Source organism: Pogona vitticeps, chromosome 1 (genome assembly GCF_051106095.1).
Source record: "Pogona vitticeps strain Pit_001003342236 chromosome 1, PviZW2.1, whole genome shotgun sequence".
Lineage (NCBI taxonomy): Eukaryota > Metazoa > Chordata > Lepidosauria > Squamata > Agamidae > Pogona > Pogona vitticeps.
Window position 1 is genome coordinate 100,107,296 of NC_135783.1, and position 25,174 is coordinate 100,132,469.

Here is a 25,174-nt window from a genome sequence, read left to right on the forward strand (position 1 = left end):
TTTTTTTAAAAAAAAATCACACCTAGAAAACCCATTGCCCAAATTTCCCCAAATTTGGCACAGGGCCAGAGCAGACCTGTTGCTACATCTGTGCCAAAGTTAGTGCTGATCTGAAGTCCAATTTCAAAGTTATAAGTTTTTTGCTTGGTCTGCTCACAGTTTTAGAATTGTCTTGTAGAATATTGATCTACTCTGCTGCATAATAAGATCACTGCACTCTCATGCAGTGATAATTACAAAAAAGAAAATGGGGAAACGAGGGAGGAATACTTAACATCTCAGTCTCTACTTCAAAATTCTGACTTGCTCAGCTACTATTTCTCCCTTTATTTTCTTAGAGGAACATGTTACAATTGTTTGCTCTTTTTACCTAACATCTGTTTCAGCTTTCCTTTGATGGAGTTGATACAAAATTGACTGTCAAAATCTAGTATGAAGCTACAGGATTTACTCAGAAGTTCATTACCTCCAGCCTTGTATGTCAGATATTATTTGAAGTCTTGTTGAAATTTCTTAAAACAGTAATGGAAGTAATCCTGCAGTTTATATCTGATGCTATAGATCAGTGTTCTAACATCTAACAGGAGATGCCCGTCAAAGTGCTTTTCGCTGTCACTTTTTCCCTTTTTAGCCAGCTGGAAATGGATATGCGGCTCTGCCCTTACTCTCTTTTCTAATCAGCATCTACTTCCATACCCTTTCCCCTAAATAATATGTAGTGTCAGAATCAGTCAGTATAGGTCTTTAAACACAAAGGTAGAAATGTCAACCCTAAGGAAATATTTAATTAGAAGACAAACACTTTTGTAAATGAAGGTGAAGAGTGGAATGGATGAAACAGGGAGACGACTGGCATAGATTCATTTTACTTTATCTGAAACTTTAGAAATTTGATTATCGCAGTATCTGCATCCACTGCATTCATAGTTTAGGGAGGAATCAGTGGATACACAGTTCCATGGTGACATCTAATATTTAAAAGACTGACTGCCCTCTTGATCTTTATGAAAGAAAACTGAAGCCTTTCTGAGATCCACCAAAAATTTCAAAACAAAGGCAAGAATTTTTTTAAAATTCAGCACTATTATAACAAATCAATTGTCTTTGGCAAATAAGTCTTTTGGTAACTACACAGCTTGTTTTATTAAGAAAAGACACTGAGAAGTCTGACTGCATACAATAGCAAAATAACCAACAGGTTGCATACTCTTCAAATTTCCATACTGCCAAAGGAAGATTTAAAAATGAAAGTTTTGTTACAGCAGTGCCAAGATTTCTAACCAACACATGTTTGGCAATCTAGAACATCTGTAGAGATCCTTACCAAGAAGACACAAAGTGAGGATGTATTCCTGAACAATTCAGAATTCTTTTTTACTCATATTTCTAGTGTTTTCTGGGTTGCTTTGTCTGCAAGACTTTCAGAGAAATGCCTGTGTCTACTGTACTCTGACAGAAGACCCTACAGCTTGCCAATAAATTTCTCCCCTGCTGGGGAAAATAAGGTACCAGTGTCTCACAATGGGAATATACTTGTCCAATGTCAATAAATTTTCACTAAATTTCAAGTCGACTCATCTCCAGCTTTTATTCTTCTGTTTTCATTAAAATGGCAGGGCTAAGAAGTTCTGGAGATATCTGAAGTCTTCTGGTGTCAATATAAGGGTACATTGAGTTTATTCTGGTTGATAAGGTCCTCTTATTAAGTAAGGAACAAAGAGTTGTCATGGATGGGCAACTTTCAACTGAAGACCTTTGAGTTTTGCTGACTCACCTGTAGATCTAGGTTGGGGTTGGTGGGACTGCACTTGTGTGGTTCCATTCTTCCCTCTCAGAGAGATCTCAGAGGATGGTATTGGAAAATTTCTCATCTGCCCCGTGGGCTCTCTTTCATGCGGGATTCCACAAGGTTTCATTCTGTCATCCCTCCTTTCAACATGTATATGAGGCCACTGGGGGAAGATAATGAAACAGTTTGGGCTGCGGTGCATCATTGTGTGGAAGACACACAGCCCATATCTTTCTTGTCAAAGCATAGCAATGTAGACCCTAACACTTCCAGAGCTGTACATCAAGTTCAGTCCAGAAAAGATGGAGATTAGGTTGAACAAGTAAAAAACCGTCATGGTGCTTATAGAATTATCTTGTTTCGGGCAAGTATTAATTAAACTATATTTTTTCCCTCCATGACATTCTCTTTTCAGAAGTTATTCTGTATTCTTCACTGTTTCTAAATCTTGTGGTTGCATAAATGATGGGCAGTGGGTTTTTTTTCAATACAAGTGGCCACATCTTTCATATTCCACAAGGACAACAAAAATGTCATTCTGAAAATATGGCAAGGTGAATGCACTTGCAGAGTAATACACACTGGACACTGTTCAGGCAACTTGTGGTCTTTTATAGAGTAAAGTTGTGGAAAAGATCCTAGGCCACTCAGTAGCCCTAGTTCTGTCCCCATTTAAATTAAGCCTGAACAAGTTTGGGAGAAAAATCTGCATGTTGACATGTTTGACATGCTTTACAAGTTGGAAGGGTTGACATTTCTAATGCAACTGTTGAGTTCACTGATAATTTGGGGAATCACAGTGATATGATTTTGAAAAAATGTGTGAAGTTGATGGAATATATTGAAGATCAGTAACGTGAATCTCAGAGCCTCTTGGTCTCAGAGAGAAATCAGGTGGGGAGTTGGAGAATAACTCTTTTCTCCTCAAAGCAAAATTTCTTTGTGCAGCATTTTTCCCCCTCAGAGGTCTTGTGGGAAATGATCTGGAATTTTTAGAACCTTGCTGGGATTTTTGTTGTTGCACAGGAATATTACAGTTCTTTTGCAGAGTGGCATCTACCCTACACAGCATTTACTCTGAAAAAGCATAAGAGATGCCAACCAGTGCATAACTGTTGAAATTCCAGCACAGTACAGAATCCTTCTTGTGGAGGATTCACTGGAATGGGAATTAAACTACACAGAATTATGGCAATTTCCTGCACAGAACAGGAGGAAAATTGGGGATAAGGAAAACTAAGACTCTGGTCTCATTTTTACAGAAATCTTACTTTATCAGTCTCACTTTATCCATTTTGGCTTTATTTTTGTAAAATAAATCATGTTTTTGTTCATCTGAGGTTGTATTTACCTACTTTTCAGATGTGCTAAGGACAAGATGATATTATGTTCTGATATGTAAAAACCATAGAATTCAAAGAGGGTGTACTTTCTTTTTCACATGACTGTATATGAAGAAACTTCAGAATTCACACTCTATGCTATCTGCAAAAAGTTGCTGTTTTAAAGCATTGATACAACATGTATCAATGAGGTTATCACCACTCAACTATAATGCTATCTTTGGTGGTTGCAGGAATGGATTGATACTTCCTTAATTCTTGTTGATTCCCCCCACCCACCCATGCTGGCATAAGACTAGTTGACATCACCTATGTTGTTTCATAGAATCCTTTCTATTGTTGTACTGAAATGTGACTTTGAAAGCCATGGCTTTTGGATCAGTGTAAAATATCAGGCATTGCCACACAGCACTCTGGGATGCTGAAAGCAGCCTCTTGGGCCCTAAAACCTGAACATAAAAACTGATCTCCATTCATGCTTCACCTTAGGCTGCTTCTTGTTCCTTAACTTTCTGAACTTCCAGAGAACCACAGCAGCCTATGTACAATTGTGTGTGCACTACAGTGGGATTATTTTATGCTTTGACTTTCTAGTTCTGTTCATCCAGTTTGACAGATTGCCCTGCACTGGAGTGAGACAACAGAACATTCCGAAAGGTAACAACGTTTTTCCTTGTAGTCCCAAGGAATGCAGTCATGCCAGTGAGACAGAAGATAGTACATTATGCAATTGTGAAGAGATATAAAAGAATATGGCTTGGTTTATTTATCAAAATAAGGACAGAAGCTAGTTGTTTACTACTGAGGGCTACACAGGGAGCAATTCTAACCCTTGGCAATTCTCAAGTTCCAACTGTGTCATCTATAGTGTTTGAAAAATCCCTATAGTGCCTCTGCATTATAGTCAGAAGATTGAAAAAGAGTAGTTTGCCTAAGACTGTGCAATTGATTCACACCTGAGTATTGAAGGTTTGAACTGGGGACACCCATTGTTCCTGCTTTTAAGTATAAATGACCCTGTATTCTTGAAGGCTAAATGATCCTATTGTTCATATAAATATAAGATAGCATTTAAACAATTCTTTAATGAGAAACCCAAATAGTAATATGATATCCTTACTTTTATTTGGAAATTATTTATAGAATCATAAAATCAGAGAATAATTGAGCTGGAAGTCCAACCCTGTGCTCTGTCAAAGGACATATACTGTATTTTCTCTTCTGTCTCAGTTTTAAATATTTTGGCAGTATTGAGAGATAAAAACCTGCTGAAAACAAACGTTTTCAGTCTTCCTAGAATTCTGGCAAAAGAATGCAAACGTCTTGAAATCTGCAGAAATGATACACCTGCCCAACTTTCACCAACCTAAATGTTGATTTTGTTCTAATCTTTTAATTGCTAATCACATCCTAGAGATAATGGACTTAAAAGACGGAGGGGAGATAGATTAAAATCCTCAAAATATGAACGAAACAAAAAATATAGCTAAAACTCCTATCAATCTGCACATAAATATTCCAAATATATAGATAAACAAATTAAGAATAAAGATCTCAAATCTGAAGCAGTGAAACAGCGGACCAAATCCTGTGGTGGAAAGTTATGCCAGCATAAACTGGATCTGGCCCTGGGAAGAATTAATTTAAACTAACAGAAACTTCACATTGCCTATTTCAGGTTCCGAGGCTCCCCGGGGCCCCCTTTTGCCCCGAAGAAGCCTTTGGGAGACTTGGGTAGGTTTTGGGGAAATCGTTAATAGTCAAAAATCCTTGTGGATTGCTGCTGGTGATGATCCAGTGGTGATTTTTGATTATTAAAACTTCTCCCAATCCCAAAGCTCCTAAAGGCTTCCCTAGGGCAAAAGGGAGCCCTAGGGAGCCCGGGCATCTGAACAGGGAATGAATAAAAAGCTTTCATCTGGTTTAAATTATTTCTGACAATGGATCTGGTTTATACCTACATGCGTTCATGTCAACAGGATTGTGCTCACTAAGTGGGATTAAAAAATGGAGACAGCAGAGCTACTAAATAGCACTACAAATTTGAGTGTCTTTTTGTTTTCATGTCCAGCTAAACTCAAAAGGTTACAAAACAGGAGAAATTAAACTCAGGGTGCTTCCAAACTTAGGGTGGTCCTACTGGTCACAGTTATAAGGTATTCTGCAACTATACCAATTTTTTTTTCACTTATGGATTTTCTCCAGTAAGAAAAAAAAGGTGAAAGAATAAAAGGGAAAACACAATAGGGCTGTAAATGGAAACTGATTTTGGCTAAATCCTCTACAAACCTCTGTGAGCTGGCCGTTCCAAGGCCATGATAGAAGTACAATCTAGAAGTGCCCTTATACTGATGATGTTCACACACATTTCCATAGAAGGAAGTGCATATGTATGAGCACTTGATGGGTCCAGGGATCCAACTTTTGAAAGGGGAGAATTTTCAAAAGCAGTTCAAAACACCTTGTGCCATATTGCAATCTTCAAACCATTTTAATCCAGCAACTACCCTGCAAGGTGGCTTCTGACACCAAAATAACCATTAAAAAAAAACCCTAAAAATTAATAATGAGATCAGAAAATAACATTGTGGTTTTTGGAGGCATGGGGGCAGGACATTGTATCATATTTTAGGGCTTGTCGGCACCTCTGGGGCCCCAACACACCCCAGTTTGGTTGTTGTGGGTTTTCCGGGCTGTTTGGCCGTGTTCTGAAGGTTGTTCTTCCTAACGTTTCTCCAGTCTCTGTGGCCATGGGCATCTTCAGAGGACAGGAGTCAGAACTCTTTCTATGCTCTGAACTCTGTCTGCACTCCAGGTTTTTTAAAAATTTAAATATATATATTGGCCCCAAGAGGGCAGAGGGGTGGCTATTTTAGATTTAAATTTAAAGATACTTTAAAAAAATCTAAATAAGATTTAGATTCAAAAAGCAACACACAATTCTGTAAAGTACAAATGAGAGTGGGGAGATGGGCATCTACAGACCCTACATATTAGAAGATCATCCACACCTGTGCTAAAGAGCAACTAGCCTAAACCAACCTTTGACTTTGTGACTGAGTGACAATTGGAGGTCAAGTCTCTGTTGGTCCTAGTCTAATATTCTGACTGCTTCTATGTTCTAGGAACCTTGGAACCCCAAAAGAGGGGTGGGGGATATGAATCTTTTAATTAGGCTAAATTAAATGTTTCCAGCAATCTCGTCCAGGTTACCCTAGCACAAAGTTACATCAGCAGAATTTTGCCCATTGTATGTGTGATGTGCGCATGTATGTGTTGATGATTTGGAGTATATTATAGGAATAAACAACACATTTCATATCAAAACATTTACATCGGCTGTAAACAGATGGGTAATTGTTTGACGCAGGTTTGGTTTCTGAAATTGCTTAGTCAATGACCTCTAAGTGCCAGCATAATGTTACTACCAAGGAGCAGGTTGTTTGCAAACAGAAGCAATTATAAAATGCAAATGGCTCTATTCTTATTGCCAAGGTTGTCTTAGGAAACAAATGTCTGCTTAATAATGTGTCTCCAAGTAGATGACATAATTATGTGTTTGCATTATAAATGATCATTTTCCAGAATGAAACTGTGGGCTTTAAAGATAGAGAAAAGAAGAAACAAGAGTTTAAAGCTTTAGCTTGGTTCTAAAGGAGCCTCCATAGGCACTTGCTTTGCTGATCCCTCTCACCAGCCACAGCATTACCCAGACATTCATACAACACAACACAAGGGAAGGTAAATCGTTACTTCAACTGAAAAAGGAATCAGAGGCCAAACTAAGAAATTCTTATTTGATGTTTCATTCATGCCATGCTTACCCATTCTGTTTCTGTTCCTTAAAGAGCATAACTTGATGCTCAAACCATAAATTGGGTCAGGTGATTTCCATTTTGTCAGGAAAGAGTCGACTCATAAAACTGTACAACTTAAAAATGTAGCACTTAAACAATGTGGGAAGAAACAAACCATGGATTTTAAACCTGATTACATGATATTATAAATTTCTAATGTTTATGAGTATGCAGTTTACCTTGGCACTTATATCAAGCATCTTTATATGAGAACATTACAGCTATTCAGGCATTATTCAGCTGGGCACTGTGAGCATGCTTAGAAGTGAATCCTAGCTCCACCCTCTCATTGTTGCTATCTTCGCAGTGATGGGGCTGGATCTGAAGAGGAGTGTTTCCTGTTCGGGCATCTGCTCATGCTAAAGAACTCTGGGAAGTTGGGATTCTTGCTCACATGTAGATCCCTTACGGAGATTTCCCCCCCTTTCTTCTTCAAAGCTGCCATGATGGCAGTGAAGAATACAAGGAGGGGCCCTAAGTGCTCCCCTGTTAATGTCAGGTTAAATAACACTGTGGGGCTATAGAGACTGGTGTATTCCAGTTTTTATCCTATATATAGGCCTATATATAGCCCACAGAGACACAAATGCAGGCCAAGAAGAGGCAGAGCCCTACTGTGATGCAAAAGCCACAGCTGCCTAATACAACACATTTGGGTATCTGTTGGGAGAGTTGAAAAGGTGGCAAACCAAGATGGTATTACAAACTTCTTTTGGGGACAATTTAATGACATACAAATACACACTGTGTTTAAACAATTCTGTTAAATCATGGGGGAAACCCCTTCTCAGTTACTAATGCGATGATGCCATTATACCCTATATTCCTGATCTACAGATTTTCAAGTAAAATATCTCCTGCAGGGATTTCCCCCCTCCCTCCCTCAGCCAGTTGATTTGTGGCAACAGATACAGCTGTTTTCATTCATCAGTACTTGAATCATTACACAAGCCTTTCTGTGCACCTGAAAAATCACGACAGAATGGCGTTCTAGTTCTCTCCTGCACTGTAGCTTCATTTATTTATTTATCCCTTTTAAAACAGGCAGTGTTTGGTTTTTGGGAAACAGACAGAAATCTTAGTGAAATCCAAACTACCCAACTGCAGACCCCCAGCTGGACCATGCCGCCACAGCCTTCTGAAAATTGAAAGTAAGGGAACGGAACGAAGGAAAGGGGGCCCAGCTTCCGTTGGCTCCTCTGCATTTCAAGCACAACTTGTGTTGTTGAGTACAGCTTAGACATCAGTATTCAGTCTGTTTTCTCCCCTAAAAGTGTTTGATGGCTTTAGATCTTAGTGTTTGGTACAGACCTCCAAATGAAAAATGACCCTGCCGAAACTTTTCAAACAAACCATCCAGAAACCGTGTCATTATGGGTTGGCAAAATCAAACTGATCAAGGTAGACTTGCCTCTTCATCTTAAAAATGCATTAGAATAGACGTTTCTTACTGTCTAAAGAATGCTGTCCTCAAATAATATATATCTAAACTGCCTCTATTGATGTTTGGCTGCTCTCCTATATATATATGCTTCTTCTGAAGCATAGTTGCACTAAAAGTAATAACATATTGATCCAAGTGTTTTCTGCTATGTATCTGAACTTACTTTGTTTGTTCCCTGATCCTAAATATTTGTACCAGCATATATGCCTATAATTTCTCATTAGTATATTTCCTGTATCACAGTAACGTCATATTTTGTAATTCTGCAATTATTCTGTGTAGACGTTAATAAAAGCAGACTACCCCATACCTTATATGCACACCAGAAGCTCAGAAACACAACAAAATTGCAGACAACTAAACATGGAAAGCTTACAATGCAAAACTCACAAACAGTACAAGTACCAGATCAGAAAGAGAAAATGACAGTGTATCTTTCACAGGACTTTAGATCATGTGGTTGCATTTCATGGCAAACAGTGCTCATTTTTGAAGAAAACATTAGACAAGATGGCGATGACGATGAAAGTAGTAGTAGTAGTAGTAGTAGTAGTAGTAGTAATAAAATAAAATAAAATAAAATAAAATAAAATAAAATAAAATAAAATAAAATAAAATAAAATGATGATGATGATGGAGGATGGAGGATGAGAATGAGAGGGTGGAAGAAGTAGCAGTGGTAAAGGAAGAGGAGAAGTTAATTAATGGCAGCGACTTGTGTAGTCCTGTATCCTGCTATTTCTGCTGTTGTCTGAAGAGAAGGTGGGCAGCAATTAATTTCATTTACCTGCTGCATATTATTGCTGCACTAGCTATGCCACTGAGCAAATGGTGGCCTACATTGGCATTCCATGGCCTCTGGAGAAGTGTGGAATGGCCTGACCTATTCTGGGTGAACCAGGCTCACAATTGCTCTTATATGGCTCCTTTGGCCATCAGTAGTAGGACACCTGCTTCTTTCTCAGTCTCAGCTGTGACATTCTATGAGCAGCCAAACATGTACTATACCATGGGCCACTGTTGCCATTAGCTATATGATAAATGCTTAAGAGGCTTAAATCACATACTCATTTTTAAGTGACAAATTCATCACCTTATTTCTGATCAGGTCAAATCAAACCCAGGCAAGTGATATTATGAAGGGAAAAATTTACAGATGGAATCAACCTGCCTCCTAATGATGGCTTCTGCATTCACTCACTAAGCGCTGACAGCCAGCATATCACTGCCAAGCACATGATGTGGGAACCACAGGGTCAAAGAGGTGGAAAATTCAGAGTGTTAGCACTTGGTATTCTATTCAGGAGAGAATAATCTTTCTCCTATCCACATGAAAAAAGAATGTGGAAGTCACCCCTTCAGAGCTGTTTCTTTCTGGTGCTTTGAGGAAATGTGAAATTTCTTCTCCATGATACTCAGAAAGGAAGAATGTCTGGCTTGTCAAATAGGTGGACTGTCATCATGTGATTTGTGCCCATGCCACTATCAAACATTTGAAGAGAAACACTGTGTTATGGGAGTTTATCTGCAGATCATGTTAATACACAAAGACTGTGAGAGCAGCTACCATACGGAGCCAGCTTCAATCTCTCATTGTGTGGCAGTCATATGCTGTGAAGCATTAGCAAAACCCATAAAGATGAAATAGAAAGATTAAAATGGATGAGGCTTGTGTCATGGAATATGACCAATCTAGAGAACATACACTCATTTTAGGCATTCATCCTGAATGAATGATGCAACCAAGTATTAGGGGCCTTGTTCCACCTTGACCCACAAAAGTGTGAAAGAGGTTTTTCCATCTGTGTTAGCGTACGACTAACAGATCCGTACAACTGAGAACCCTGTGCCTGAATGCAAAGTAGTTTCCAAGGTTGTTAAGCTGAAGGCACTAGAAGACCTGCCACACAGACAATTCAGAGATTTGTGTTGAACAAACAGCATTCAGGGGTAGAAAGGCCAGAACTCGTGCACACAGGAATATTGGGCTATTGCATAAAACCATAGCTCCTTCCCTACTTGATATCTTCATCCATGTCCAATCTCATCCTAAGGCACATGCTCTCATTCATTCACCAATGCATGCTCTATTGAGCTCCATACAGAATTCACACACTCAGATCCTTCTGTGTCACCCAGGGAAAGGTTCGCCAAGGCATTCCGTATCAGAAATGCTTGAACAATTCAAGGGAATGTTTTAGTACAATATGAGCATTGATTTGTAAGATTAGACCATTGTAAAAGGTGCCTGTTTCATCTATGAATACCCTTTCTAATTCACTTTATGTGAAAGAATCACACTGTTCACAACATATTTCAAAATGTCAGGTAAAATGCATCTGAACCATTTAAAAATGCAATTTCATCTGGCACACAAAACTCACAATAAAAATATTTCAAATTTATAAATGAATAAAAGAGATTTTGAAAAAATTACAGACCAACTGATACAAAACATGCTGCCATTAACAACATATTATTTCAAAAATGGATAAAGCCATTGTGATGTGTATATATACATGATTTAAAATAAGAAATCTGTCATTAATTTTTTTAAGTCTCCAAAACTCACTTGACAGAATTTATTAATCCTACACAATCAAGGAGTTAAATTTTCACTTAATAGCAATAATTTATTGAAACACATACATGTGCAAGAAATTCATAAGGAACTTGTGACCTCAGCCAACTTTATTGTATAGTATCAAAATTTTCTCCAACAGTGCACAGTAAATAATAACATTAATGCCAATGATGTTAGAAATAAAGCCATGTTGAGATCTTATGTATATTTATTTGCACAACTGATACTGGTCGGGCAATGTTTCAAGTAGATATGATCAGGATATGGGCTAATTTGTTTCAGTGCAAATTCAGAAGTCCCCAGGCACTTAAAATTACCCATAGCATCTGAAAAAGAAACATCTATTTGCATGTGATTCTTGGATCTACTGCTAGCTTTGATAATAGAAATAAAACATTACAAATGGGAATGTAAGGAGGTCACAAGCTCCTCAGTTATGCATGACATATTTTCTCCCAGTTTTTAAAAGTATATCCAAATTATGGCATATAAAGAGAAGACATCATTTAGCTCATGCTTTAGATGTTACATATATATACACATAAATATTATGAAAGCAATGTTATACGAATGCTCATGTCTCTGTTTGTAAAAGTGGTTGTCCATCCACTTGTCAATCCAGTATGGAGTAAGTTCAACATCCTACATTTTAAAAGTGGAATATGTCCAAGAAATAGAACTCAGAATACAGTATGTCCAAGAAATAGAACTCAAATCCATTCTATACTGTTTTAATACTTTTCCAGATGCTACCACCGTATGTTTGAAGAGGAAACATCTCCCAGAAAGGATATATAGAAAGATGTTTTCTAGACTTCTGACTTTGGACTGATAGAAAGTAGTACCACTTTTAAAAAAAACCAGATCTATCTGTAGAAGGTTAATTTTGTTTCTCATTAACAGATTGCGCTTTCTTCTCCATCCATAAAATTAACTGCAGTGAACTTCCAGGAGTAAAAACGTGTCTTTTTTCAAGCTTGAATAAGAGGAGAAATAGTCACTTGTCCTGAAAGCTGGCTACAATTAAAAATATTGAAGACAAATTAAAAGTTGTAAAGATGAACGCTCCAGTGCTCAATTGCTATAAACTTTAACGATGTGATCAGAACTATGAAGACATCAGAATGGCTTTTCAGTTGGTTGCCCAGTGGGCTGCAACTAGACCATAACTGCAATATTAAATGCAAAAAGGACAATATTTACCTTTTCCAACTGGGCATTTTTTTTGGATTTGTACAAAAACTCCCCCACTGCCACAAAGACGGAAAGTACCAATCCTGCTGCCAAAACAATGAAGATGCCACCAATATTTTGCACTCCGAGGGCACTGGCGTCTTTGCTTTCCTCTTCTGGACAACCGTTGCCTCGCCACCACTTCTCCTTCATCATATGCAGCTTGCCTTCCTCTTGCAGGTGAAGAATTGCTATAGTTATCTTGTCTCTGTAGGGAGACCCTGCAAGAGAGCAGTGGGAGCAAATAGGTTACTAAAGCAAGTGCTTCAGGGTTCCTGCTGTCTTAGTTATTGGAAGCTCTCAATGAGAAAACCATGGTGCTTTGACAACAGCCTCTGTCATGGAGGGACTAAGTGCTTTCATAACACAGCCCATATTTTACTTACTAACTCTGTATAGATGTTTTACTTTTCAGTAACCAACAGTGACCTGCAGCACCTAGAAATGTTGTTTTTGACCCAAACATGTGAGTGTGAGCAAAGTTGAAGTCTCCTATTATTACATGTTTTTTCCTTGGATTCCACAATGCAGTATGACTAATTTTTAGGGGACAAGTGAGCAGATATCCCAAAGGGTATTCACATGGATATATGCACATGCTTTGAAAATTATTGCCAAGGCCTCTGTAAGTCTAATGGCATATCAGTTCAATGCGTCTTCTGCTAGATGTGTCTTCTGAAATGTTGCAATGTTTATCTTTTCCCTATAAAATACAATTTACATGACAGACAGACAGACAGACAGAGAGAGAGAGAGAGAGAGAGAGAGAGAGAGAGAGAGAGAGAGAGAGAGAGATAGGGTGATAACAGAATGGATTTTTTAAAAATAGAAAAATAGAAAATAACAACAACTATGTTGGGGGTTTTGATGGTAAAAATAATCATTGCTCTCAAGTTCTCATGAGGCAGACGAGCAGCAGTTATGCAAAAAGGTGTGCAGCTGCATTACTTGTTATTATGAATGGCATGATCAAGTTCTGTAATGGCATTATCAAGAACAGACGAGGACATAGTTGGTAGCTGGTACCTAGCTATTGTTCGTTTCTGTGTCTCAAATCACTAGGGGGTTTTAATCTTGCAAGTTGCTCTGAAACTTACCTCAGTGTCACCAAGTTAAACAAAACCAACATACCTTGTAGTATATAAAAAACAGCAAGTTTTATTTGACATAAGGCCTGCATAGACTGCAGTCTATTTCACCAGACTATAGCCAAGAAAGCATATGCCAAATAAAACATGGTAGTCTTCAAGATGCCAATAATTCTTTGTTTGCTACAATAGACCAGAAAGGCAGAAAATAACTTCAAAGGGAAATCCCAGTGTGAACAGCTGAATAAATATTAACTGAAAGATTCTACCTGTGACTTGAATAGGGACAAAAACTTTTCACTATGCTACCTTATCTGTGCAGGTTATCTGATCTGTCACCCAGTTACTGTTTCTTAATGGCCATTATCACTGGCTATCACGATTTTGTACTTTTGCTTTTCAATTCCTGCTAAAGATGTAAGGAAAACTAACAAACTTTCTCATCCTTAACAAAAAGGAGTGTCTCAGCTCATCAAAACACTCTTGTCAAATAATGGTCATATAATGGTGGGAGTATTCTCTCTCTGCATGATACCAAAGAGATTGGCACATTTTCTAATCATCATAGCATTAGCAAAAAATGAACAACTAACATATTTTTCTCTCTCACACACACAAAAGGACCCAAGTGTGACCAATGCACAACATCTCTTGTAGTCCTGCCCAGCTAGGAGAAAACTTTTGTTCTCATCTGTGACAATGAAACATACAACAATTGATTATATATTTCTGATTACAGTCCATCACTGACCTACTCACTAAAGAATTAATATTCTGCCAATTGACTAAAACTTTGCATATCTGATGTAGTCAGCCGTAGTCTATAAAAATGCACACTGTAACTATATTTGGTAGCTTCGACCAACATATTTCATATGTTCATATGAATTCAGGAGTCACAATATTCTTATGCATATTCCTATCTGCACTTTTTTTGACTAGTTAAAAAAAAAATCAGGATCATCTGTGCCAAGTCAGAACCCCAGAGGACTACACACTCAATGCCAACATGACAGCACAACAGACATCTTCATTCTAGCCTCACCATGACTGCATGTGCTGAAGACCCCCCCCCCAAACACCTTACCACTTGTGGACATATAAGGGTGCTTTACACTCAGTTAGCATTCTCATCTGCAGTTTGATTGGCTTTCCAAGACTTCACACAGAAGAGCTTTGAAGGTCTACTACCTGAAATCCAATGGATGAGTTAGGAATTAACATTAATCCTGATGTATACAAGGTGGGGTTTTTTCACTCTGGCCCTGGTCACATGAGGAAACCTTTCTCTAGTTATTCCCTAGTTAGTTTGTTGTTGTTTTCTGCTCACTTGATGCACAGTCAAGATCGAGACATTTTATTGGTCAGTGGTGTAACTGCAGAACATTTCCCAATTGCCAGGTGGGATGTGCTATTTTGTACCTTTCTTGTACTGGTACATTCCTTACCAGAATTGCCTGTGTGCACAACCTGCCCTGCTGCCATTACTGTGGTGAGCATATGAATTCTTTTTATTTTTTGTTCTCAATACATCAATACATTGACAGAAGTATGTCACTGGGGGGCTGCCCCTATTACATGACTGGCAAGTAATATTTTTTTTTCTATTTCTATGGGAAGATACGTTGAACTGTTGGTATGCCAATGTTCCAGAATGGGGTGGGGAGTGATCGCTAGTAATGCCATTTTCCTCTTCCTGATCAACATTCCCTCTAATTTTCAGCCCCACTGGGCAGAGCTACACCCCACATGTGCGGGTCCACCTCCTGTGCGGGGTTTTGTTGTGACCAGAATGAAAGGGGCTGGAAGCAATCTCTGTGGTGCATGGGATAGGAGGAAAGCTGTATGGAGGGGAGCAAGTCATGCACACTCACACGGCCACATAACTTAGAGGGAACTTTGTCCTGATATAGCAATGTGTTGATAAATATATTATCTATATCGAGAGAGAAAATAAACTGATACCATGGTATGACTAGCCATAACAATTCAAGTAGGAGGAAATAAATTGGTACCACTAAAAGTTCTTAGGATGTTCATCCCAGGATATAAACCATGTGACCACAATTCAGTACAACAGAGGTATGAAAAGTTATCAGAAGAACTAGAAAACCTTTCCCTAGTGTGACCTTGGCCTTTATGGAAGGGCAAGGCCGAGAAAGAGCAATTCCATCTGATTTTGCAACCCTGGGATAAGTCAGAAAACCCTCCAGTTTCTTCGTGTGATATACAATAGTACACTATTGTCCCTCCTACATTAAACAGGAAATAAAATTTCATGTATTTCCATTCGGTACCTTCTTCTCTGCCTGTTTGCCAATCAAGCACAAAAAGAGGCTGCCTGAACTGAAAACAAAACACAGCAAGAGTATCCAAAGATGAGCAGTAGATGCTAACATTTCCTCCTTGTGAAATTTGTGAGGTTTAGTCATTTTAACGATATAACATTTGAAGTATGAGTGTGTATTATGAAAGAGCTTTCATAAATATTTCTTTTTAATACCTTGTACTGTAAACAGCACAGAGAGACTACAGACGCCATCCATTTTTTCCTGAAGCGAAAGCTGAGTTAAACTGGGATGGGGTATATTTTGAAATGAGAAGACTCTCAATGTGTTTTAGGGAAGCCTTGCAAATGTATAATTAGGCAGACATCTACTGATGTATAACTGCATCTCTCTTTCCTGCCCTGCTGTGTGTCTATTTACTTACATATTTTTAGACAAATTCATGTGGATACGAAGCATGTCTTTTATGTTGCAAACTGGGGATGTTTGTGAGAATAAATCAAAAGGCTGAATATTACTAATGATGCAATATGGGTCAAGCTTCCAAGTGCATATAGTGAAGTGGTTTCAATCTGATTTTTTTTTTTAAAAAAAAAAAACCATGTGTTATTTTTGGGAACACTTGGAATAATCAGCTAAAGCAAATAAAGCAATGGGTTCCGTATTCTCAGTGACTTTGCTCCTTCTGGTTGCTGCAGAACTAAACAGGGCATCCTGTCATGAACCTGATCAGCAAAAGGAAAGCACAAGATTAAAAATCAATGGTGTTCTAAGCCCCAACTAGGAGATTATTACTTTATGGCACAATACTCTTCAGGGAGGAACACGGAAGGATATTTTAGCCAAAAGAGGGATCAAGCGACTGAACTGAGTGCCTAATCTCATCATCTGCTTGGAGATATCTGGACTTCTAAGGCTGCAACCTGACATTATGTGTCTAAGCTACCTATTGTGGCTAGGCCAGCTTCTATGTGACGCATCTGAAAAAGTACCTTTTTCAGTATACAAGTACTGTATATTTTGGCTTAGTTTGGGAGGTACAGATTGAGAAAGATCATGTGAAAATCCAGACTTCATAATTATTTCTCCATCCTTAGATGGCACAAGATATTCATATGTTTGGCCTAACCCTGGAAAGCTATTCAGAGAAGTTTCCAAAGAGCGTTAGATAGAGCAGACAGAGTAGCATTACTGCTTGGATTGCCTTTTATATTAGGAAGAATATAGGAAGAAGCAGGGGGCATTTGGATTAAGCTTCTTGCTATGTGTTAGTTTTCTACAGGAATCCTTGGTTGATCTCTGCCACTGATCTCTGCACCCCTCTCTTGGCAAAGATGACAAAATGAAGACTAGATAGTGGAGCACGGTGGGATGCTTTTAGGAAAAAGAGTCCATGATGTATTCCTGGCTCCATCAGCTTGGCCTCAGGAGGCAATATATTACCCCAAGTCAGATACAGGGTGACCTTTTCCCACCATCACCCACTAGGTTCTAGAGGACGTATTTGCATGTCTACGCTTTTTGCTTATATGGAGGGCAGGGGTGATGAAGAAGGAGATGGAGACTGCTACAGAGAGGAAATGCAGGTGAGTAGCTAATCAAGTACCACCTCTTGTACTTCGCTTTGCTTCAACTGTTTTTGTCCCTGGATCTACCATGATATGACTAGCTATTGGCCTCTCATTACACACCTTTCAGAGTGACTTGTATCAATGACTGCCTCCCCCCCTTCTACTGTTACATATTTGGCAATGCAAGACATCACTCTTATTATATTATATATTATATTATATACAAAAACAGTTGAAGCAAAGCGAAGTACAAGATATATATAAGCATATGACCATCAGAAAATATTCATTAATTCTTAATTACAATCGCATAAAGTTCCCCACAGATACTTCTGACACCATGAGTTCTCCTAGTTTTAATCAAGATGTTTCGGGAGTAGAAACAGGATCCTGGGACAAGCCCAAGGAGCATGTTTATAATACCTGTTATCATTACAGTGAGGTTCAAGGTAAGGGAAGAACCAATGGGAATTTATCCAGCAGTACACATGGTGCAGAATGGAAAAGTTTACGGACTCTGCAGAACCTACATTCTTGCTTGTTCCTCCTTGAATCCCTAACCTTTTCAGCACTGGAGAGACAGTTGCAAAAATTCATAAAACCAATTTGGAAGCAATTGGAAGATAATGTAATTGAAGTAATGCTGTTGCTTAAACTACAGGGAACACTTGGGCATCGTGAAAAGAGGCACACAAAACACCTGGGAGCACAGTTTTGTTGCACTTGAGAACACAGAGCAGATGTATCATTTCTTTTCTTTTTTTTTCATACAGGCTGCAAGCCAGTCTGCTGTTATATATACCACACAAATACACAAATGAATAAGACGGATCACATCCCCTAGAGCCATACTTTGCTAAATAGGGGACAGTGTCTGTTTGGTTACCTGAGATCTACTGCTTTGGATAAAGGGATTTTCTATTTTAAGATGGAATCAGTAGTACTATGGGAAGAGGACTGATGGAATAGGAGGCCAATAAAATGGAGATACTCTAAAGACAGTTGTTGAGATTTGGTCAAGCTACTTCAGCATTGACCAAAAAGAGTATTTTCACAGTTTTGCATTTTCCACATTCATTTACGTCACTCGTGATTTCTATCTAAATGACTATTATGTGCACCCATATTCCAACAATGTACCTTGGATCAATATTCTGACTTACAAACAGGATCTGCAACATCAACCTCCAACGCATGTCTGCTACTTTGTTCATGTCAGACAATCCCAGTTCAACATTAAATAAACAATTATTTAAAACAGAATTATTTTAAAGCTGCCTTTTATTAGGACTTTTGGCCACTGAGCTGAAATGTGCAAATTTGTTTTAAGTTGTTTAATTTCATTTAAATGTCATGTTTTTTTAGCTAGTAATGTTGTAGGGATGTGCTGGTGCCGCGGGTTAAACCGCAGAAGCCTCTGTGCTGTAAGGTCTTCAGCTGTAAGAGCGAATCCACGTGACGGAGTGAGCTCCCATCGCTTGTCCCAGCTCCCGCCAACCTAGCAGTTTGAAAGCATGTAAATGCGAGTAGATAAATAGGGAACACCTCGGTGGGAAGGTAACAGCTTTCCGTGTCTAAGTCGCACTGGCCATGTGACCACGGAAGATTGTCTTCAGACAAACGCTGGCTCTATGGCTCTATATGGCTTGGAAACGGGGATGAGCATCACCCCCTAGAGTCAGACACGACTGGACAAAAATTGTCAAGGGGAACATTTACCTTTACCTAATGTTGTTTTATTTCTTTTGTGGTATTTATTGTATACTGTATTTTTATTGTCAATTTTAAAGATTTGTTGTCTTGTGAACTACTCAGAGGATGCTTGCACTATGTGAAGGTATACTGTACAAGGTGAAACAAACAAACAAACAAACAAACAAACAAACAAACAAACAAACAAATAGGGTGTAACTATAGGTTTCTGTGCTTAGGGAAACATCCGGTGTCATATCCAAAACATCTGATACCACATATTTTGGTTGGGTTGCTGCCACATCTCTTGCTGTCATTCTTCACAGCCAGTATTTCTCAACATCCAATATCCAACCCCCTTAGACTCATGACACATAAACATTTGAATGTAAACATTCAGCAAACTGACATAAATAGGAACTCATCATATCAAAAGCCATAGTTTTTCAGGCAGCCCAGAATGTGAGATAAATAATATGAAGCTTCAATATATGAAGCAATTTGTATGTAACTGCATGTACTCAAATTGGATGTAACATCATCAACTGACGTTCTAGATTCACTAAGAAACATACAGACACTATCATTGTTTCTCTTCAGATGGTTGGAACACTTCCGTCTGCCCTTCCTAGAGCTGTTTGCTTTGGCTGCTAATCACTTGTTAGCTGTCACCTAATACCAGATTAGAGTAGGAGAGGTATAATTAATGTCTTCTCAGTTTTAAACTGAATGTAGCTGTCGGACTGGTAGAGAATTACTATCAGGGAGAGCTGCTAATTTGATCTAGGAAGTGACGAGATACGATGGTTTTCCTGACCTAAATTGCCCCCTGCTGGAGGTTGGGATCTGATGTTCAGGTGGATGCATAATATATTTGGTATTCCAGAGGAGGGACAAATGTGCCAAGTTCAATTTCAATGATGTTCTCCTTGTTCCAACAGTAGGTTCATTCTGTCCAATTTCTGATCATCCTTAAAAGTCCATGCAAAGATGTATATTCATTTCCATGCACATTTCTCCCAATATGCACTTTTTGTATCAGTCTTTTGCTAGCAGTTCTTACAAATACTATTTAGTACCTTTCCTCCAATATAGAACTGTTCTTCAATACACATATTTTATGCACATGTTTCCCTGTGCTATATATTTTGCGTGGTTTTTTAGAAAAATACAAAATGCACAGCAATACAGAAAATACAAATATTAATATATATATGCCCACACACACACACACACACACACACACGTGTGTGTGTGTGTGTGTGTGTGTGTGTATATAAATAAATAAATAAATAAATAAATAAATAAATAAATAAATAAATAAATAAATAAATAAATAAATATTTGCATTCTGGTTTGTGGGCAAATCCAGGAGTTTTAACTTTGGTACATCTGCTTTAAAATGAGAACAAAATAACATTCTTATCCACGCCTACTTATTCAGTGGATATAATAAGAGTGAGATTGTTTTGGGTCAGGAAAATGAAGCACATGGGAAATAGCTGAATAGCTCCATGTCACCATCTCTGCAGCGCTTTCCTGGTCAGTCAGTAAGCCAGTCTGTCTATCTATTTTCATTTTTATGCTGCCTTTCTCCCAATCAGGGGACCCAAGTGATTTAAAAACAAATCAACTAAACCCACAATAAATTATGAGATTAAGAAACAACATGTAACAGTATCAACATGATTTAAGTTGTTAAAAACATCCTTAAACCTACATTTAAAACACATATAAGATGACAATAGTGCCCAGCATGTAATATTAAAAATTAGTTGTTAAATTAGTTGTTAGAAGCCTTCCTAAAAGAGATGGCCTTCACTTGTTGCCAGAGGTGTGAGAGGGAAGGGGTCAACCTAGCCTCTCCCAAGAGAGGGTATTCAACAGTGTGGGAGCAGTCACTGTAGCCAAATTAGACATTTCAAGGAATGGGTGCAGCTGGTGCGCCTGTTTTAACTGTGCAAACACACTCTTGGCCACTGCCAAGACCTGAGTATTCAAGCTCAAGCATGAGTCTGGGATTATAACCAAGTTCCAAGCCTGAGTTGTCAAGGAGAGTTGTAACCCCATCCATATTACCTGACCTGCCTTTAACTGACCCAAAAGGCCTCTCTCCTTTCTAGATTAAGTTTCAGTTTCTTTCCCTCATCCAGTCCATTGCTGATGACAGCATATAAACTTTAAAAGTAATCCAGTCCATACATGCACAGCAATACACATGCAGAGATACACATTGTTAGGAGAGCAATTCAGCAATGGATCTCTCAGCAGAACATGATTTGGCCAAAAGGGAAGTAGTACAGCAAATGTTAAAACAAAACAGTTTTTCTGATTTGGGCATTTAGTGGGAGAAAAAGCCCTACCACATGTTTTAATTACTTATCTGTCTTCTTTAGATATTTTAACAGTATATTTCACATGTAAAAGGGTCAAATATTTGCAGACATTCTTTTTTCCGATATGTTAATTTGGCAAAGGTAAATATGGAACAGGGATGTGGTGGCGCTGCAGGTTAAACTGCAGAAACCTCTGTGCTGCAAGGTCAGAAAACCAGTAGTCGTAAGATCATGTGACGGAGTGAGCCCCCATCGCTTGTCCCAGCTCCTGCCAACCTAGCAGTTTGAAGGCATGCAAATGCAAGTAGATAAATAGTGGGAAGGTAATGGCATTCCGTGTCTAGTTGCACTGGCCACGTGACCACGGAAACTGTCTAAGGACAAACGCTGGCTCTATGGCTTGGAAACGGGGATGAGTACCGCACCCTAGAGTCGGACTGGACTAAATGTCAAGGGGAACCTTTACTTAAATATGGAACACAGACCAGTGCACTAAAGAGTGGAAGGCAAAGCTTCTATTATCCATCTGCTTAGCTATAGGTGCACCAAACACCTGGAAGCACAATTTTGTTGCATTTGAGAACAGTTGAGCTTCATTCAGACTGTCTGCCCTCTGAAAGAAGAGGGAGAGAAATTAAAATTGAAGTGGCTAGAAGCCCACTTTTGGTTTTGCAAAATGGGGATTTTGGCTAAATGAGCCTCTGTGACTCATTTAACAGGTGAACCTTTAACTCACCTTCCCCCCCCCCCCCCCCGCGGAGGGCTTGGGAGCTGTCTGCAACCTTGCAGCTGCATGTTGCCGGCTCCTGGCATAAAACCAGAGTTTTCTCCAGAAGCTAATATAGGTATTATTTAAACCAGGACTGTAAACATGCTTAGAGAGGAGCACCACCACCCACCCTTCTGTCATCAATTCCTTCATTGCTATGATGTTAGGTCTGAAGAGGAAAAGCTCCCACTCATGTATAGGCTTTACAAGCAAGGAATAGATCGGGAAATGTACATGTTTACACAGAAAAAAGAGCTATTCTTTTCATTAGCTATGATGGATAACTCTGGAGAATGCTGTGTGGTGGGGTAGGCTTCCCATTAAGAGTATATGTAGCACTGGATTGATCAATGCCTACGTATATCCTGAACCAATGTCAAATCTTATTAAATATTTGATTATAGCCAAGGTAGGTGAAACAAGAAGTAACTGTCACATTTGGAGGTTGCAGCCTCTATTCCACTTTGTAAACAAAAACTTACTCTTGCATTGGTTGTTGTGGGTTTTTCGGGCTTCTTGGCCATGTTCTGAAAGTGGTTCTTCATAACGTTTCACCAGTCTCTGTGGCTGGCATCTTCAGAGGACAGCAAACTGTGCTCTGTGGCTGGCATCTTCGGAGGACAGCAAACTGTGCTCTGAGCACAGTTTGCTGTCCTCTGAAGATGCCAGCCACAGAGACTGACGAAACGTTATGAAGAACCACTTTCAGAACACAGCCAAGAAGCCCAAAAAACCCACAACAACCATTAGATCCCGGCCGTGAAAGCCTTCGCGAATACACTACTCTTGCATTGCTTATGCATCTCTAGCAATATGATTTCTTGCTCATTCCAGTCCTTCGTTCATAGCAGTGTGTCAAGCAGATTTCATTTTTTAGGAGATTGAAAGAGTAACTCCAGATCTACCTTCTCCTCTTTGGTATGTCTAGTGTGTGTTTTTTTTTTTAAATGTAATAGTCATCGTATTGTAGTCTTTATAGAGGTGATTGAATATGGCTCCCAGTCCATAATCAGAAGCATTCACAGTCAAAAATGTTCATAATGTATAATATTCAGCAGTGATAATATTGCACTTTTCACAGTCAAAATAGTTCAGAATGTCAAAATCTCCACTGTAGAACTCCTGTACAAAGCAACCTTGAGATTTCTTACATGAGTTTTTGGTTTGGTTTGATATACTCCTGAATAAGTTTGCATTCCATAAAGAAGAAATACTCTCCAAATGAACAAACTATTTTGTGATTCTCTTTAAAACATCCTCATAGTAATTTTTAACTTCACAATTACATTCTATTAAGTTAAGCTTCAAGCCAATATGCTTTGGTAGATTTGTTGATTATTTTTGCACCCTGAAGTAGGTTCATTTTGTACAGCTGATTCTTGACTTCTGTCTAAGATAAGAACTGTGCAAAGCATAGCCAAAACTGTGCTCATGACCTGGGTTCAATTCTAGGCAGCTGTCTCAAAGCTTATTCAGCCTCCCATCCTTCCAAAGTCAGTAAATCGAGTACCCAGCTCATGGGGGATGGAGGTGGGGCACCTACTGTATGTGAAGCCTGCACAATTAAACTGTAAAACCACCCAGCGAGTGCTTTAAGCACTATGGGGTGTTATATAAATAACATCCTTTGATTTTTCAGTATGTGCCCTGACAGCAGTTGGAAAACATGCTGCTCTGCCTCACACATAGCCTAACATCTTATGCTGATCATGTGTGAATAAAAGAGCACCGCATGCTGTACCATCCAATCCTGTGCAGTGATGATATTCTTTAATTGGTCTTGGATGTTGATGTTCCTTCACATTGAACATATTTAATACAATTCCAGCATGCCATTCCACATGCACTGCAATGCGATTCAATGCTATGCTACCACCTCATGACATATTCTGGTGATAAGTACTCTTCAAGTAAGAACAGAAAATATCTTTGCCTCACAGCTTTTTGCAAATCGTTTCATTCATTGAAGGGGATGGGTGCCAGTCACAAAGACTTGATCAGGTCTTTTAAATCCTGCTGAAGGAAAATGCTTTCTATCCATTTTTCTCAGGGTAAGTGTGAAAGCCATTCAGATGAGTCACTTTTATCAAATCTCTCTCTCTCTTCTTTTTTTTCCTACTCAGTTCTTAAGCTTCTCTGATACAGAAGCTCTGGACTTTGACCAGAAATAGAAGGTACTAAAAACTTCAATAAGAATACAATGTTCTCTTTTTAATTTTGCAGACGAAGAAACCCAGGTGCACAGGCAAATCTTTCCTCTAGGCAGACACAGGTGAGATGGATATTTGAACTGCAGGAGAGTGTAGTAGAGAAAAAGCAACATGCCAGTTCACTTCTCTAAAGATTAATGAAGAAATGCAGTGGTGCTCAGGGCCTGCCCCAAATTATTGCTCAAGGAAAAGCACCTCCCCTTCTTTATATAGAATCCATGGGCTGGCAGCTGAATACTGATTATTTCAACACTGTAGATGGAAGGTCCCCGCGGCCTCCTATATGATAAGACAGCAAGCTAGCTTAAGGAATTAAGAGCAGGCTATGCACACAGTATTTTACAAAAACTTCTTCTTGCTCCATACCTCCTTCCAACATTTGCCTTTTGTGGCAACTTCTGCCTTCTCCTTAATGGTTGGACTGGGCCTTAGTGCCATTGAAGAGAGCACAGAACAGGGCAGGTTCAGATAGTTTATACCTGGGGACGCAAGCAGGTACCCAGGGAGAAGAACTTTCAATACCACATGAAATGTTTTCTTAATCAGAGTGATCTAGGGCACTGGTTCTTAACCTTGGATTACTCAGGAGTTTTGGACTGCAACTCCCAGAAGCCTTCACCACCAGCTGTCCTGACTGGGGTTTCTGGGAGTTGCAGTTCAAAAGCATCCGAGTAACAAAGGTTAAGAACCACTGATCTAGGGAAGATTGAGTCAGGTCCCAACATTGAATCAACAAGTCCTGATTATCCTGAGGCCATGGCAGGATCATTATTTATAAACACGTCATTTTATTTCTTTAAAGCAAAGCAAAAATTTCTTTCTTTCTTTAAAGCAAAATGTTTGGAGCCGATCCTCTCTGCTCTTAGAATAGTAACACCTGGCACCATCACTACATTATTGTAAGTAATATTTTGATGAGTGGATGAGCTGGTCTGGCTTATCTCAGCAACATGTCAAATTCTGTTGTGAT

General features: G+C 38.9%; 1 protein-coding gene across 3 annotated transcripts in view; it reads right to left on the reverse strand.

Moving 5' to 3' along the window:
* GRIK2 (glutamate ionotropic receptor kainate type subunit 2) overlaps nucleotides 1-25,174 on the reverse strand; it is a 591,038-nt gene that overhangs the window by 15,816 nt on the left and 550,048 nt on the right. The window contains exons 15-16 of one of the 3 annotated variants that reach the window (XM_020780740.3): nucleotides 12,221-12,471; nucleotides 1,775-1,952 (exon numbers count right to left, since the gene is read on the reverse strand). In XM_020780740.3, the coding sequence (XP_020636399.1) occupies nucleotides 1,775-1,952; nucleotides 12,221-12,471 (429 nt within the window). Of the gene's footprint in view, nucleotides 1-1,774; nucleotides 1,953-10,747; nucleotides 12,035-12,220; nucleotides 12,472-25,174 lie in introns of those variants that run through there. The other 2 variants (XM_078385448.1, XM_020780821.3) reach the window with 2 other exon arrangements.